Below are 17813 nucleotides of genomic sequence, written 5' to 3' on the forward strand. Positions count from 1 at the left end.
CCAAACCCTTAACTGTCTCCAGACTCTTCCAGAACTCAAATAAGTCTTTGCCACCATCCTAAACATCTAAATAGAGATAGCCTCTAGGGAGGCCATTCCACAGGAAGGGTGCTGCTGTAGAGAAGCCCTTACAAACAGATTTGCCTCAGAGAAAAAGACAAGAGCCACAAGTTAATGAAACTGAATTTTATTTTTTCCTCTTCAGAGCCATACCTTAATTTTGAACATTTAACTATAAATGATGAAAATAAAGAAATATTAAAAGCCATAACATACAGAACTCTGTATAATGTCCGTTTTGATTTAATACATATAGGGCGTTTTCGCACTCACCTTCAAGTGGCGCGACCACCCTCTTCACAGCGGAGGATCTGCGCGGATTTCGCACAAGAAGCGCCGGAGCAGCCAAAAGAGCCGGAAAGTTCCGTCGCGAAAGCCGCTCAAACGGAAACCGCCAAGAAGCAGGAAAACGGTTGAGCGGCTTTTGCGACGGAACTTTACGGCACTTTTGGCTGCTCCGGCGCTGCTTGTGCGAAATCCACGCAGATCCTCCGCTGTGAAGAGGGTGGTCGCGCCACTTGAAGGTGAGTGCGAAAACGCCCAAAGAGTAATTATCTTCAGCTTTGTAAAGATGCTTTCCCGTTGAGAGTTCCTGGGGGCTCTTCACATATTGTTTTTAGGAAGTCCAGGGTCACGATGCAGAGGCAGGAGATGGCAAACCATGTCTGAATGTGTCTTTCCTTGAAGACCCCAAAGGGTCACCATAAGTCCGTTGTGACTTGATGGCAAAAATGGGGAGAACTTCTGGCACATTACCTTTCCACAAGGACATGTCAAGTCTCCAGGTATATCCAGAGCAGTGATTTCTGTGCTGCTGCAAACAGCTGGCTGCCCATGAGTTGAAAGGTAGAAGAAAGTGGCTCCTTTTTGCAGGTGCTAGGGGAAGGGGTTGGTTGTGTAATTTGTCTGCCGTCTGCCATCCACTAAGCCTGAACTGTTTGTATACTTTGAAGACTAAAGTCCTAACTTTGGTCTGTTTACTTCCTTCACTGATCATCCACCTTTCCTGTTGTGACTCAGGGAGGATTACAGAATTTACAAAAACGGAGCAGTGCAGGCCAGTATAATACATACAATAAATGATGCAAGGAAATTGGACCACACAATTAAGAACAATGGAATAAATACACTATAATGTGTCTAATAAACCGGATTTAATAGTCAGAGATCAATTAAATTTTAAAAAAATAGTAATGCATGCAATACGGAGTGCACTATGAAGGAAGAGGGGGAAAGGAAAGCTCCTGGAAACCCTCATAGGCAAATTAATCACAAATCTTTAATGGGAGTCCTAACGAGTCAATCCAAAATTCTACTAAAATCCGTTCGATGAAGTTTATTCCCAGAAAAGTGTTCTTAAAGGGGCACTGATAAGTCCATGGCATGGTTTTAATGTATGTGCAAAACAGACACAAAAAAGAAGGCAAATCATGTTGACTTCAGCTTGTACAAGTATTGCATGCATTGTCGTTTATGTGATTTCCCTTTGGATCAATTTTGATGCCAATCTCTGAGCATCTTGGCTCCATGTCTGACTGTTTTACATGTTTCAGCTTTTTGGGGAAGTGTCTGGATTCTTTCCATGAATTTACCCTTCCATTAATGCATTCACTCTTCCATGAATGGAATACGTTTGCACAAGTGATCTTTGCTGCTTTCCACTTCCCTTGTGGCCCCTGTAAAACTACTCCCAATTATGGTTGCCAGCCTTCCAGGTAGGGGCCTGGAGTTCTTCCAGAATTACAACTGACCTACAGAAGACAGATCAGTTCCTCTCTAGGGAATGGCAATTTCAGAGAGTGGACTCCGTGGCATCACATCCATAGAATCCATATCCATGGTTGACCTCTGTCTACAGGCTCTGCCTTGAACTCTTCGGGAATTTTGCAACTGGCATCCCTTCTCTCAAGGGCCAAGAGACCCTCAGGAATAGTGTTGAATGTGATGAATGGAGTTGCAGAAGAAAACAGAAACCAGAAGAAATTGGTTCCTCTGTTTTTACACAAATTTTTGCTTTGTGTGTACAGCTTGCTCCATTTGCACAAGAATCCAGGAGGATTTCTGCAGTCCTCACTGTAGCCCTTATACCAGGGGTGGCTAAACTGTGGCTCGGAAGCCACATGTGGCTCTTTCACACATATTGTGTGGCTCATGAAGCCCCCACCATTCTGTCAGCCAGCTTGGAGAATGCACTTTAACTTTAAGTGCATTAAAGTTAAAGTTATCAAAGATTTCAGGTTTTCACGGCTGGTAACATCATTAGGGTTTGTAGAATCTTTCGGGCTCAAGTGCCGTGTTCTACTGGAGAAGGTTTTCCTTCCAGACGTTTTGTTCTCAGCTGCGGAGAGCATCCTCAGTGGCATTGCAGCCGGAGCAGGCGATCTGACCTTCTTGGCTGCTGTGCATTGAGTGAGAGTGAGTGAGTGACTCATTCAATGCACAGCAGCCAAGAAGGTCAGAGCGCCTGCTCCGGCTGCAACGCCACTGAGGATGTTCTCCGCAGCTGAGAACGAAACGTCTGGAAGGAAAACCTTCTCCAGTAGAACACGGCACTTGAGCCCGAAAGATTCTACAAACCCTAAAAAGTTAAAGTTGCTTTCTTTCCACATCTCTCTCCCTCCTCAATCTACTTGCTTTCTTTCCTCCTTCCTTGCAGCTCTCAGATATCTGACATTTATTCTATGTGGCTCTTAAGTAAGTTTGGCCACCCCTGCCTTATACCATATGCCAGAGTATTCCTGAGATTCCCTTTAAGTAGGTCAGGGGGAAGGTGCATGAAAGAAGAAGTCTCTTCCAACCTTTTCCACTTGTGGAAGGTTGAATCCCACCTTATGATGTTCTACAACAGGCAACGCTTGGTTCAGAGAATTGTTAGCTCCCTTCATCCTCCGACTTCTTTTTAACATGTGCATTTGACTTTTATTTTAAACCGCCTGCTTTCACATTTATTTTCATTCTCATTGTTATATTACTCCCCCACCCTAAATTTTATTTTTCAGACTCCTTTCATTGAGCATCATATCCCACTTCGACCAGCTAAAACCATTACAGAGGTAATAGGTGGCAGATATACTAGAGTCTCATACTGCTAGACAAAGGGAAATAATTCATGAAGGAAATATGGATGTTTTTAATGTGCTATCAGAGTAGTGATGCCATTTGATCCCCCTCCACTGTAATCCCATTACGTATGGTATGCATGAATCAGATACTCCGGAGTATGAGTTGGACCCTTTTGTATCACAAATGGAGCCTATTATGTCATAGAACTGCCATCTTTTACTCCCTCTGTAGCCCATATAACCCTATTCAAGAGACTCAAAACAACAGCATGATGTGCAGGATCTGTAATAGTATGACAAATTTCTCCAATGCACCAACAAAAATAGATCACAGAATCCTACCCTATGCTCTTTGCCTCTGGTGCTTACCATAGGTCAGTGCAGATTTGACATGTGCACAAAACAAAGTTTGAGTCCAGTAGTACCTTTAAGAACAACGGAGTTTAATTCTGGTATAAGATTAAAGGTACCACTTTGTTCTGTTGCTTCAGACCAACATGGCTACTCACCTGAATCTATTGACATGTACACAGTTTATCTTAGGCCTTTACCCCTCAGTTCTGTAGTAAAGCTGCCCTGGTATACATATATAGTAGCAATGCACATTTGACAAGTAAATGTGCTCATATGTGTTCATAAATGTGAGTGAAACATAGCAAAATAGCGATCACACTGAATGCACACGTGAAGCTGCCTTATGTTGAATCAGACCACTGGGCCATCAGAATCAAGTATTGTCTATGCAGACTACCAGAAGCTTTCCAAAGTCTCAGAGAGGTTTTTTACATCACCAATTGCCTGGACCTGGTTAAATAGAGACGCTGGGGACTGAACATGCAAGACCTTCCACATGCAAAGCTGAGGCTCTTCCACTGAGCTACAGCGCCTCCCTGTGCCATGCTCAAAGATGTCTAGTGATGGTCCACCTGGGGTGCTTGATGGTCCAAGTAGCATAGGTAGCTGCTTTAAAAAAAAAAACTATGATGAATGGGGAAGCAATTTCTTCCATCTGACACCCTGGCTTCTGGGCCATCCATTCAGTCCCTTGCTAGTAAGGCAGCAGGGTATCCATTCTTCATCCATCTGATTTTTAAAAAATCCTTTCTAGAAACCGTTTTTGTTCCCACCTTCTCCCCACCCTGGAAGGAGACATTGCTACAAAGCTCCACCCCGTCTTGATAGTTACAGGTAGGGTGATATTTTTGGAAGACAGACAAGTCTCTCTCCGCTTACAGAACTTTGGATTTGAGCAGCAATCTGAAGTTCAGGGCACCATCATATAAATTCTTAGAATGGGGTACCTTGAATCCTGTGCCACTGCAACATTACAAACTAGGACAGTGCTTTAGAAATACATTGGTGATACATCCACATTGCAGGAAGATATACAGGTATTTATAACTAGGGCAAAGCTTGCAAGCCCCAGTATTGTATGAAAGCTTTGTGTTAACAGAACTGTAGAAGACTATATATGCAAAGAGCACTGTTGTAACCAATGCTGGTGTCACATTCTGACTTTCAAGAAGCCACAGCCATTTGAAATACGCTCACTGTTTTCTTCATTGCTTCTTCATCACTCTCCAAGGTTCCATCAGAAAAAATCCTGAGAGCTGGAAAGGTGTTACGGAATGCAATCCTCTCCAGAGCACCTCACATGATAAGAGACCGCAAATATCACCTGAAGACATACAGGTATATGGGATATGTGTGTATGGGGAATTTTAGTTGAATTTTGCCATTCCTGGAGATCTCCAAAGATTTGAATTTATTGGGTGATTACTATAATCACAGCCAAGATAAAGGCAATAAGATGGGCTTCTTGGCCTGCCATAGCCACCTCCCACCTCCAGATTTAATGTGCACAATCACATGTGCAAATCTGTTCCCTGCAGCCCGCTCGCCCATACCTCATTGCAGGACAACTCCCATATGCATTAAATAGTCACCAGGAACTTCCTGGTGGCAAAGTCCTTGCACCTCAATCAATCAATCAATCAATCAATTCTTTATTACGGTCCGAGAGCCAACCAGTCCTTGCACCTCCATAGTGCATTTCTGGCCATGTGATCAACCGGGGCGCACCATGCATGGTGCAGGAACAGTATGAATGCTCCACCTTGTGTGTGTGTAGCCCTGTACCGTTTGATTGCCACAGCATGCCTCAACCTGGATCAGCTTTTTTAAAGCCAAGAGGCTGCTGTGGCAACTGGCCTGTCTGATCCCAATCAGAGGTAAGCCCAGGGAACTATCAGAAGACAGTGTGGTGTAGTGGTTAGAGTGTCAGACTAGGATCTGGGACACCGACGTTCAAATCCCCACTCTGCCACAGAAGCTTGTTTGGTGACCTTGGGCCCATCTCACATTCTCAGCCCATGGGGTTGTTGTGAGGATAAAGTAGAAGAGACGAGAACAATGTAAGCCACTTCAGGTCCCCACTGGGGAGACAGGTGGTATATAGATTAAATAAATGAGTAAAATTCTGGCCTGCTTCTAATGTGGTGCTAGGTATGTAAGATTAATTGATACTTATGGGGGTGGGATCCTATACTTCCTTTCTTCTTGGACTGGCCTTCTTCTGGAGTGGAGGTGGTCCTTCTCTGTGGAGCATGTTTTTCTTGGGCTAGGCACTCTTTGGCTCTTCAAAAGACATAAGAACATAAGAGAAGCCATGTTGGACCAGGCCAGTGGCCCATCCAGTCCCACACTCTGTGTCACACAGTGGCCTAAACCCAGGTACCATCTTTGGTCTCACATTAGAAAAAGTGCCTACTACCTGAGGAACACAGATATGCAGCAGAGGAACAGTCTAAAGTGGAGTGAAAAAGAAAGAATGTGCAGAATTCAAGGCATTGGTATTTGTGGTACCAATATTATGTTTAAACTGAGTCCTCAGCCACTGTATGTGCAGCATTGCCCATTCTGGCTACAAATAATGGGCCTGCCAACATCCCCATATGTAGGTCATAGAATCAGGGTTGGAAGGGACCTACAGGGTCATCTAGTCCAACCCCCTGCACAGTGCAGGAAACTCACAAATACCTTCCCCAAAATTCACAGGATCTTCATCACTGTCAGATGGCCATCTAGCCTCTGTTTAAAAACAGAGGTCAGGCAACCTGGTTTAAATATGACAACATACTACATGGGAGACCCCTTAGATCAAGGTTCCTTAATGTATCCAATGATACGTTTTACTTGGGGTTCTGTCTTGAATTGTAGCCAGAGTATCTGCATGTTACAGGTTTGGTGAGTTTATTTACAGTAAATTTCTGTTTGTAGTTCATGCTTCTGTATATCCTGGTGGTGGCAGCAGTGCCTTGTTGAAATGATTTATTTGGATGGTTCTAGCAGGATAAGAGTTTTGAAGGCAGAGGATTTCACATCTCTCTTTCCTTCTGTTATGGATTTTAATGTATAACAGCAATTGATGACATCCTTTTAGGAGGTGAAAGAATTGAAGTAAATACCCCAAGGGTAGATATAGTTTTTATTCTTGATAGTAAATGTGATTAGGGAAACATGAGCTGATTTTTTAATTTCTTAGAAACAAAATAGATTAAAGGATATATTTTACTCCACCTCCAGTCTTTTGTGTTATACAGATCTCTTTGTCAGAATTACAAGATCAAAGTGGATTTTCATCCAGCTGCAATTCTTTGTGAAGCTAAATTTTTTCTAAATTTTTAAAGCCTGCGAGTTGCACTCTTCATGCCAATCACACCCAAAATGACCTACAATAGTAAAGAAAACAAAATCTGATAGGAATTCCAGCCTCTAGGTAGGACCTGGGGATCCCCTGGAATTCCAGTTTTTCTCCAGACTACAGATATCAGTTCCCCTGGAGAAAATGGATGCTTGGAGCATGGACTCTGTGACATTTAACCCTACTGAGATCCTTGCCCCCCCACTCCACCCCCAAGAGTTTCCCAACCTGGATCTGGCAGCCCTCCCCCCCCCCCCATCTTCCTCTGGTGACCCGGGGAGACCTGGCAACCCTATCTGTAACACATCATCCAAAATGCCAAACAGAAGTCCATTAAAACAAGGCTTATACTTGTCAATGATTATCACATCTTCATAGCATCAAAAGAGTTCATAGAATCATAGACTCAGAGTTGGAAGGGACTTCCAGGGTCATCTAGTCCAACCACCTGCACAATGCAGGAATTTCACAAATACCTCCCCACACGCATCTCCAGTGACCCCTGCTCCATGCCCAGAAGTTCCATAAGATAGGTGGGTTTATGGTGACACTGAACTATTCTGAATTTGTTTTTAATCATCATTCTGCAACAAAGCAATATCAAGTGAACTGGCCAGGCAGAATTCCTCTAGGGTTCTACCGAAGGGCACTGTTTCCTCTCCCCATTATCTTGTTTTCATTTAAATTTAAGGTTCCAGGTATTATTTTAACAAGTTTAGTGGAGATATTATGTTCTTGCACCATTTTAAAAACAGCCTTTTCAGATGCAGGGCTTTTTTTTTGTAGCAGGAACTCCTTTGCATATTAGTCCACACACCCCTGATGTAGCCAATCCTTCATGAGCCTACAGGGCTCTTAGTACAGGGCCTGCTGTAAGCTTCATGAGGATTGGCTACATACTTAATGTGCAAAAATGTTCCTGCTACAAAAAAAGCCCTGTTCAGATGGGGTTTTTTTGTTTCCAATTTAAATTTTTTATTAATTTTTTTACCATAAAAATAACAATAACATACATATAGCCAATCTAATCAATATACTAGTTAGGCAAAATACATACAGTCACTTTCACATGACAGACAGCAGTATAAACTTCTGTTAAGGTACATATCTTCCAAACTTCCCCAGAGTTCAAGCTTGGGAATTACGCAAAATTCCAAAATCAATTCAATATAACATAATCAAAGACTTGAGGGGAATTTTACCCTCATTATCCTCCTCCTTATTTACATATTCAAGGAATTTAAACCATTTTTCAATAAACCAATCCCCTGCTTTAACATTCTCTTGTGGAGTGATACTAGTTGCCAACTTACTGTTCAGGTGTTTTAATTGGGGTGAAACAAATGTATGGTTAGGAGTGGGATCTTGGCAATAAGCTCCAATCCCAGTTTACCTTGAAACGTGTACATGTGTTTGTATTCCATCTAGACCAGCCTTATACCACCTCTTCAAGGCAGCTTGCAAAAATAAAATAAGAGAAAAGCATAATGGCGTGAAGTTATCAAAATTAACAGCCGTCATTGCCCAAAGTACCAATACCTTTGTGTCTAGGTTGCCAGCCTCCAGGTGGGGCCTGCAGATCTCCCACTTTTTCAACTGATCTTCAGCTGGCAGAGATCAGCTCTCCTGGTTGCTTTGAAGGGTGGACTCTAGGGCATTGTGCTATCCCGAGCCCCCCCCCCCTCCCCAAACCCCGCCCTCTCCTGGATCCACCCCCAAAGTCTCCAGGTATTTTCCAACATGGACCTGGCAACCCTATTTGTGTCAGAAAGAAGGGATGGTGCTGACTTTGTTGATTAACATTGATTTAATTATTATTAGGTTTAAAAGTAGCAACAACAAAAGCTGTTAAAATCCATTTGCAACCATCCCCCAGTGGAACTTGAAATAGATCTCAGAGTGGGTCTTGTTGAGGCATTTCCTAGTCCTGTTGTCTCTAATCCCCTGAAAGCTGAAATATCACCACAGAAGTAATGTTTTCCTAAGAGTTTGTTTCTTTTCCATGTCATTTTTTTAAAAACAGCTAACTTGGAAATTTAATTAAGTACTACGAAACCAGGCATGGAACAACCGAGAAGGCGCTGTGAAACCTTTCTCCTAAATACAGCCAGTTTAATTATAAATTACTGCTGTAATTAGTTCTGCTATATCTCTTGAGTAAAGAATCTCCTTCTCCTGTGCCAAATCACAGGGATGCTTTTGCCATGTGGGCAATTGTACGGGACAAGATAATATTTTGTTTGTGTTGTGCTCGCAGTGGGAATTAAACCTACAGAAAGAGTTGCTTTACAGGATAATTGGGTCCAGAGTGTGTCCATTGAATTCATTGAGTTCAGAACAGGAGTGACACTGAACAGGATTGCAGTTTTGCAGTGTAGACTTGAGGAGTTATACCTTTCTAAACCTACTGGGTTCAATAAACTTAGAAGAGTAATCCTCAACAGGTAGGGTTGCCAAGGCCAATCCAAGAAATATCTAGCACTTTGGGGGTGAAGCCAGGAGACTTTGGGAGTGGAGCCAGGAGACATTGGGGGTGGAGCCATAAGCAAGGTTGTGACAAGCACAATTGAACTCCAAAGGGAGTTCCGGCCATCACATTTAAAGGAACTGCACATCTTTTAAATACCTTCCTTGCATTAGAAATAATGAAGGATAAGGACACCTTCTTTCAGGGTTCATAGAATTGGATCCCCTGGTCCAATCTTTTTGAAACTTTGAGAGCATTTTGAGGAGAGTCATCAGATGCTATGCTGAAATTTAGGTGCCTCTGCCTCAAACAACAGCCCCTCCAGAGCCCCAGATCAATTCTCCATTATATCCTAAGAGAATCAATCTCCCTAGGGAATAATGAAGTGCCCAGCAGACATTTCCCTCCCACCTCCCTACCCCCCGTTTCTGATGACTCTGAAGCAAGGGAGGGCCTGCTCCCACCTGGGGATTGGCATCTCTACTCACGAGTTGCTGAACTTCCAACTTCTTCAAAGTAACACAGAGCAACCAAAGGTTCAAGTTTGCCTTTCCTATGCAAACGACCTCTGAAAAGAGTGTGAAACCAACGGAGGGTCTGGGCTGCTTTCACAGCCACTGGGAGCAACCATGTTCTTCTGTCTGCTCCCCCCTGCACCCATTCAGCCTTAAAGACACAGACACACCATCCCAAGAGGAAGCCTTTCCAAGCAGAGTCTGAAGCCTCCGGAGGTAGAAAGGCTTCCCCCCACCAGCCAGCTGACTGGGAGCGGGAATGAGCCTGGGAAAGCAGGAGAACCCCCGCTGAGATCTGGGGATTGGCAAGCCTATCAACAGGTCTACTTACACAGAACCCTGCACAGGGCATTCAGTGGGATTTGCTCCCAGAAAATTGTTCTAATAAGGGTGCTTTCACATATGCTTCAGGGGTGTTGAACTCATTTATTATGAGGGCCGGATCTGACATAAATGAGACCTTATTGGGCCGGGCCATGTTTGTCATAAAATGTAATGCCATGTAGCAGAGAGATAAACTTTATAAAGGACACAAACACAAAGATTTTTTTTTGGAACTTAAAATACAACATGCTTAAAAGATTAGCACTCTTGCAAAATTTTGTTTATTTGACAGTCTCTGATAACTGACACCTCTTGCTCTGAATTATTGCATCAAAATCTGGAGACAATGTCTGTGCTGTAGCAATCTTGAGTATGCTGTTCAGACTTGCTTGCAGGCCTGATAGAAGCCCTCTGGGAGCCTGATCCAGCCCCCGGGCCTCATGTTTGACACCCCTGTGCTAGATAATGCAGTTTCAATCCACTTCTGCGACCATTTGCAAATGGATTTTGCCATTTTAACACAGTAAAATCCGGATGCAAAGTGCACTGAAAGTGGATTGGAAATATGTTGTTTAGTGTGTGTGAAAACACTTCTGCAGTGCTAGTCTAGCACCATAAAGTTGTGCTTGTAACCTTGCTATTGTACTGGCTGTCTATGCATTGTGACTGACCTTTGTAGTTTGTCATTATAATTTGTGGTTGCCTCTAAGCCTGGTGCCTAGAAAGGAAAGATCCAGTACATTTTATTGAGTAGAAAAACACAGGAACACAGTTCCAGCTGGCTTGGTGTCAGGGGGTGTGGCCTAATATGCAAATAAGTTCATGCTGGGCTTTTCTACAAAAAAAAAGCCCTGGAAAGATCAACCTATAATGTTATACCAAACTTTGCTGATGATCAGAAGATGTGAGAATGGTTCTTGCTGCTTCTGAGCGCCGCCATAGCAGGGTATGAAGTGAGCAGTTCCTTTATTCTACTATGCTCCGAAGATATTCCAAAGAAGCAAGAAGGATTATCCCCCTTTGTTTCCAAATGTTTGTGAAACCTAACGGGAAGGGACAGGCTGACCTCTGCCTTGGTGGTGGAAAGTGCTGTCAAGCTGCAGCTGACTTCTGGAAGCTCTGTGGGGTTTTCAGGGAAAGAGGCATTCAGAGGTGGTTTGCCATTGCCTGCCTCTGTTTAGCAACCCTGGGCTTCCATGGTGGTCTCTCATCCAAGTATTAACCAAGGCCAACCCTACTTAGCCTGGCCCATCCAGATCAGGGTGTCTTGTCCCTTACACTCTCAGATTTTGGGAAGTGGGGCTTATTCACTTTCTTACGCTCTTCTTTCATACACTGGTATAATTTCTAGCAACAGTCAGCGATGCATTTCAATTAGCAGGGCCGGCCCTCCTGCTAGGCAAACTAGGTGGTTGCCAAGGTTGCCGGGAGGGTGGGGGTGGCAAATTGGGCTCCCCCACCCCCCTCTTGGTGCCCCAGGCAAGCACCTAGTTTGCCTGCCTCCCCCGCCCCTGCTGCTAATGCCACCCGCCACCATCACTGCCGCTGCCTGCCCTTCCATTCCCTTAACCTCCCCCAGTGGCTCCGCGCCCCCATGGCTCCCCCCTCCCTCCAACGGCTCTGCGTCCCCCTGCGCCTCCCCCCCTCCCAGCCATGCCTCCTTCTCCTCCCTCCCTTCAGAGTTCGGACCCTTTCCCACCCTGTGTCATTTTCAACGCCGGAACCAGCTCTAGTGCTGCATTCCGGCTCTTTAAGCCCTCCCTCCTCCACGACCAAACCCTCGAAACACAACTAAAACCCACGGGGAGAGAGGAGTCAGTAGCAGCAGGGATCATCCTTTCAGGATGCTCTTCCTGAGAGCCGGTGAGTGCGCCCCGCCCCCGTGGCGTGGTTTTAGCCGCATTTCGAGTGTTCAGCTGGGGAGGGGGGGCTTTAAAGAGCCAGAACACGGTGCTAGAGCTGGTTCCGGTGTTGAAAATGACACGGGGGGAAGGGTCCGAAGGGAGGGAGGAGGAGGCACGGTGGGGGAAGGGGGCACGGCGGGAAGAGGAACAAGGGTGCTTGGGGGGGCACCAGGCAGCAATTAGGATGGACAATGGGCATAGAAAAAATGCCCCATCCCTTTAATAAAGGCTTAATGTGTGGAAATGTGGAAGCTTTTCATAGTATGAAGGTTAAGAATATCACCTAGTAAATGACCAGCCATTAAATCTCTATTAAACAGCCAGGACATTTCTCACCTCACACTTTACTGTGGCCCCAAACGTCCTTCAAAATTCTGTTCCTGGGGAGTCTTCCATCCTCTGGGACAGAAGGTCATTCTGAGATGGAGAGTACAGTGGGGAAGTCATGCTCCTTGGATGGAAATCCTTCCATCTGCAGAAATGCTCCAGTGGGTCAAAGCCTCTGTGTCATTCACCCAGACTGCCTTTCCCGGTGAGATGAGGAGACTGTATTGAATAAATCAGCATCATGTCTCCTGGGACTAAACTAGCTGAAGCAGAGTTCCTTGGTGCCATTATTCCAAATAATTGCTTCAGGCAGATTCCTTCTCCTGACCTGGTTCAGTTTATTGGTGAATTATAAAGACTTATAAAGTTCCTTTAACCATTGGGTGCATTGTAAGCATTAAAAGTGAAACCTGTTTTTCCCCTCCCTCAGACAATGTTGTGTTGGAACAGAACTAGTAGACTGGATGATGCAGCAAAGTTCATGCGTTCATTTACGGACACAAGCCGTTGGCATGTGGCAAGTATTATTGGAAGAAGGCGTTCTCAACCACGGTAAGAGGAACCTTTGCTTTACAGGAAATTCCTCCCATCAGTTGTTGCATAGATGCCTTAGCAGTTCTAAAGGGATCATTATTCTGTTAGAAATATGACATTTTCTGAAAAATCATGTCTACACTCATGTGTGAATACATGTCTACACTACCAAACGTGTTTAATAACAACTGTATTTGTTCAAGGGAGAACCTGTTAGTTGCCAGATTCCCTGCTGGGATACATGTGTATCTACACACAGAGCCATGTTGTACCTCTGAATGGATTCCTGTTAGCGATAGGCTGTGGGCATGCGTAATGCTTTTCAGCGGTGTGCCCAAGTTCAGCTCTTTCCTTTTATCCATAAATGTGAAGAGATACCCAGGGAAACCTGACTATTATCTAGGTTCAGGGACAAGTTTTACCTCCACCTCTTAACTATATAGCAAGTTACAACCTTGGGTCAGCTATAGCTATCGCAGGAGTTGTCCTTGAAAGGGCAGCTGCTGTGAGAGCCCTCTCAGCCCCACCCACCTCACAGGGTGTCTGTTGTGGGCGGGGAGAAGATATAGGAGTTTGTAAGACGTTCTGAGCCTCTGATTCAGAGAGAAGGGCGGGATATAAATCTGCAGTCTTCTTCTTCTTCTTCATCATCATTTTCCATTTTGTCAGTCATTAGCTCCATAGCCCACACTTCATATGCCTAGCCCCATTCTTGAATTCCATGTCTTGCCAGATTAGAGGAAGGATTCCCAACGAGTTGCCCGTGGTCACTGTGATGCCTGCCAACACCTTTCCTGGCATTTGCCAAGTGTTTTTATAAAGTAGTTGAGGCCAGGTGGGGCTTTACTCCAGCAAAGCTTCTGATGGGCTGTGCAGATTTTTTTTAAATGTTGGTTTGGCAGATGCTGCCCTCACAGCACAAGAATCTTCACCGTGTGACTGAAGGTAAGTTGCAGCCACCATTTTGTGGCTGGTTCCACCTCCTGCAGTAGCCGTTTTATGGCAGCCAGGGGTGGAATTCTAGCAGGAGTTCCTTTGCATATTAGGCCAGACACCCCTGATGTAGCCAATCCTCCTGGAGCTTACAGTAGACCCTGTACTAAGAGCCCTGTAAGCTCTTGGAGGTTAGCTACATCAGGGGGTGTGGCCTCGGGAGTAGAATTCTAGCAGGAGCTCCTTTGCATATTAGGCCACACACCCCTGATGTAGCCAGTCCTCCAAGAGCTTACAAAAAAGAGCCTTGTAAGCTCTTGGAGGATTGGCTACATCTGGAGGGTGTGGCCTAATATGCAAAGGAGCTCCTGCTAGAATTCCACCCCAGTGGCAACCATTGTGTGGGGCCTACCACACTGTGTCAGAACTCCAAACGTGCCAACATGTTCAAAAAATTTGGGGAACCCTGTATTGGAGTATGATGCTGAGGCACAGTGATCTCTATGGATTTTGTAAAAACATCAATGAGTTCCATGTAATGTATACATTTTTAAATGTTTGCTGAGATAAGTGTGAATCAACTGTGTAAGAAGAGGTCGGGGAATAAATCAGAGAGTTGCATTAAACATCCTCATCCCACCATAGTCAAACATGTCACTAGGAGGAACACAGCTCCTCCATCCAAATTTTGATGCATGAATGTTATTTCTCTTCACTGTCTTCTTTTGGACTGTGTCAACTTTTGGGGAGTTTTCACCTAACAGATGATGCTAAAAATTTCTGGTTGTGTCACTGTGTCACAAGGAAGGCAGAGAGTAGGAGTGCCAGACAGATGGAACTGTGACATATCGTCACAGAGGGAAAAGGAACTTCAGAATAAATTTGGTATTGCGTCTGAGATGCCGTTGGAGTAGGAGAGGACTTCCCTTTGTGACCATTCTCTTGAAGCACTTCACACTACGCCTCCATCCTACACAAAAGATACATGCAGAACAAAAAGTACTGTCATAGTGGCCTTATCAAAGGCAAAAGCATTCCAGCCTGTGGGATGTAAGCCATAACATATAATGGATACTTCAGTTCACCTAGCAATCCTTCTTCTTGTTTTCTAACATTTGGAAAGATAATAGAAGGGAAATAGAAGTAGAGGTGATGATAAAAATAGTTCAGCTGTTATTAATATATTCTCATCTCCCGCCCCCCCCCCCCAAAAAAAAATCCCTCAGAATCAAGTCACATTAAAACTTTTAGGGCTACCAAGATTTGCTAAAACCATCAAGTAAGATAAAACATAAAATCAGGAATCCAAATTAAGCATTGAGTTGTCACATTAGACACTGAAATCCCCACAGAAGAGAAGGCATATTATAAAATCCATATAGAAGAGGGAGAGCCAGTTTGGTGTAGTGGTTAAGTGTGTGGACTCTTATCTGGGAGAACCGTGTTTGATTCCCCGCTCCTCCACTTGCACCTGCTAGCATGGCCTTGGGTCAGCCATAGCTCTGGCAGAGGTTGTCCTTGAAAGGGCAGCTGCTGTGAGAGCCCTCTCAGCCCCACCCACCTCACAGGGTGTCTGTTGTGGGGGAGGAAGGTAAAGGAGATTGTGAGCCGCTCTGAGACACTTCGGAGTGGAGGGCGGGATATAAATCCAATATCTTCTTCTTAGTTAATCCAGAAATCAAGAACTGGTTATGCTTCCATGGTTAATTCTTGACATGTGGTGGCCATGCCATCAACTGTGTTGTCCTGTTGTCTCATTCAATATTCCTTTGACAGCTGTTCCCACCTACCCAGAAGGATTGTTTTCCTAGCCGATTTGATTTTATGTAGTTTCAGCTATGATCTCTTCCCATGTTAATTTCAAATCAGCTTTATATTTGTAACTTTTAGTGGATCAAGAACAACACTTCCAGGACAAATACTTATTTTATCGATTTTTGGATGATGAACATGAGGATGCCTCTATGCCAACGGAAGAGGAGAAGAAAGAATGTGATGAAGAGCTACAAGACACATTGCTTCTGCTCTCTCAGATTGGACCAGATGCCCATATGAGGATGATTCTTAGAAAACCGTAAGTCTACTCCTAGGGTGTTACTTTTGAGACTTATGGATGTGGTGTCTGAAAAATGCCTCCTTTATTTATTTATTAGATTGATTGGATTTTAAACTTCCCTCCCCTGTGGGAACAGGGCTCAGAGCGATGTATAACATAGAATGCATTCATACATAAGTACATAATTAAAACAGTTAAAACATAGTATAAAACACAACAATCAACCTAACAGATAATGCTAAAAAATTCTGGTTGTGTCACTGCCTCACAGGGAAAGCAGAGAGTAGGAGTGCCAGACAGATGGAACTGTCACTATCCTCAACCAAATGCTTGGTGAAACTCCTCTGCCCTACAGGTCCTGCAGCCTGTAATAATTAATAGCATAATCTTATGCAAAGTTACTTAATCCGTTGGGGTTTAGACTGGAGTAACACACTGTGTTGGGTTGGATTATATATTGTGTAGCTATGGGAGATCAGTAGGTTGTTGCTGGGAATACATATTTGACTTAACCTTAAAAATCTCTTCGGCCACTGTGCAGCATTCGTCCCTTACTGTGGGTTGGGCAGTTGTTGAGTAGCGATTGTGAATGAACAGGCAGCAAGAGCAGAAAACGTTTAGTACACTTCCTTCCTCTGTTTCTCTGGTTCTCTCAGCAGCAGTCTACAGTAACTCATACAGTCTTATTATGTGGCCAACTGACCGCTTTCAATCATTTAATGCCATCATTAAAGCAAATTTTTTATCAAGAATGTTCTGATAGTGAGGGAAAAAGTGCAGGGAATGTTCTGCTTCTGTGGGAAGAATAATCTCTTAAGTTTTATTTTCAATTTAAGAAAGAGAATTAAAAGTTGTGGCTGAGCAAGCAACACCCATGTGGAAAGGGAAGCATGGTGTCTCCTCACAGATGTGTTACTATCTAATAGCTCTATATTGTTTTGGTACAAAGAACTCTAAGTAGGAAGTCAGACACTCGTAGGCTGCCATAGTTGACAGTCTCCCTTCTGAGAAAAAAATGGCTGCAAACCAGGGGTAATTCTTGTCTCCATCACTCACTATCACTTCAGTGGGGTTTGATTGACACCACGCAGAGGGCCTATGTATCATAATGCAAAAAGAGACTTTTGAGCACATCAGGCGTTTTGGACCATTGGTGCCTCTGAAATATACTTATTAAGGCTACGCTTTTGAAATGGCAGATGAGGTGATAAACCTGTGATTCAACTTAAGAGTTTATTATTAAAAGTTCAAGAGGTTTAGAACACTGACTGGAAGCTTGACTTGAAAAAAGAAACCCAATTTGCTCGCTTACTCCAGAGAGCTCTCCCAGAAAGAACGTAAGAAAACAAAATGTTTTGGGAAGGCCTTCTCTCTGAAGCACCAGAATTCTGCCTGTAGGAATTGGGGAGGGGCGGTAGTCTTCATGCTAGTCCCCGCTTTCTACTAGGATTGTCAGGTTCTCCCTGGCTACCAGTGGGGATGAGGGAGTAGGGTTGCCCGATTGAAGTTGGGAGACGCATGGAGATTTGGGGATGGAGCCTGGGGAGGACAGGAGCCTCAGTGGGATACCATAGGGTCTACACCCTAGAGCATCCAGTTCTCCAATGGAGCTGATCTCTGTCTTCTGGAGGAGAGCTGTAATTCCAAGGGGTCTCCAGGTCCCATCCAGAGGCTGGCATCCCTATTCTCTAGAGCAGGAGTGTCAAACATGCATCCCAGGGGTGGAATCAGGCCCCCAACGGGCTCCTACCAGGCCCCTGAGCAACTGGCTGTCATCTTCTCCCTTCTGCATCATAGCTTGAATTGCCAGGCTTGCTAAATCACACAGGCGCTACAGAGCAAAGCCTCTGTTTTCTCCATTGGCTGAGGCTCCTCTTGGGGAGGAAGTTGGGGAGGAATAGCTTGCTTTGCCAAGCTCTCTCAGTTGC

General features: G+C 44.4%; 1 protein-coding gene across 2 annotated transcripts in view; it reads left to right on the forward strand.

Annotated features, from left to right (window-relative positions):
• The window catches only part of RAPGEF4 (Rap guanine nucleotide exchange factor 4), a 252831-nt gene that overhangs the window by 163225 nt on the left and 71793 nt on the right, over positions 1–17813 (forward strand). Inside the window, exons 7-10 of one of the 2 annotated variants that reach the window (XM_060257080.1) lie at positions 3060–3113; positions 4708–4814; positions 12793–12914; positions 15720–15903. In XM_060257080.1, coding sequence (XP_060113063.1) covers positions 3060–3113; positions 4708–4814; positions 12793–12914; positions 15720–15903 — 467 coding nt within the window. The remainder of the gene's footprint in view (positions 1–3059; positions 3114–4707; positions 4815–12792; positions 12915–15719; positions 15904–17813) is intronic. The other variant, XM_060257079.1, reaches the window with a different exon arrangement.

This window comes from Heteronotia binoei, chromosome 16, assembly GCF_032191835.1.
Source record: "Heteronotia binoei isolate CCM8104 ecotype False Entrance Well chromosome 16, APGP_CSIRO_Hbin_v1, whole genome shotgun sequence".
NCBI lineage: Eukaryota > Metazoa > Chordata > Lepidosauria > Squamata > Gekkonidae > Heteronotia > Heteronotia binoei.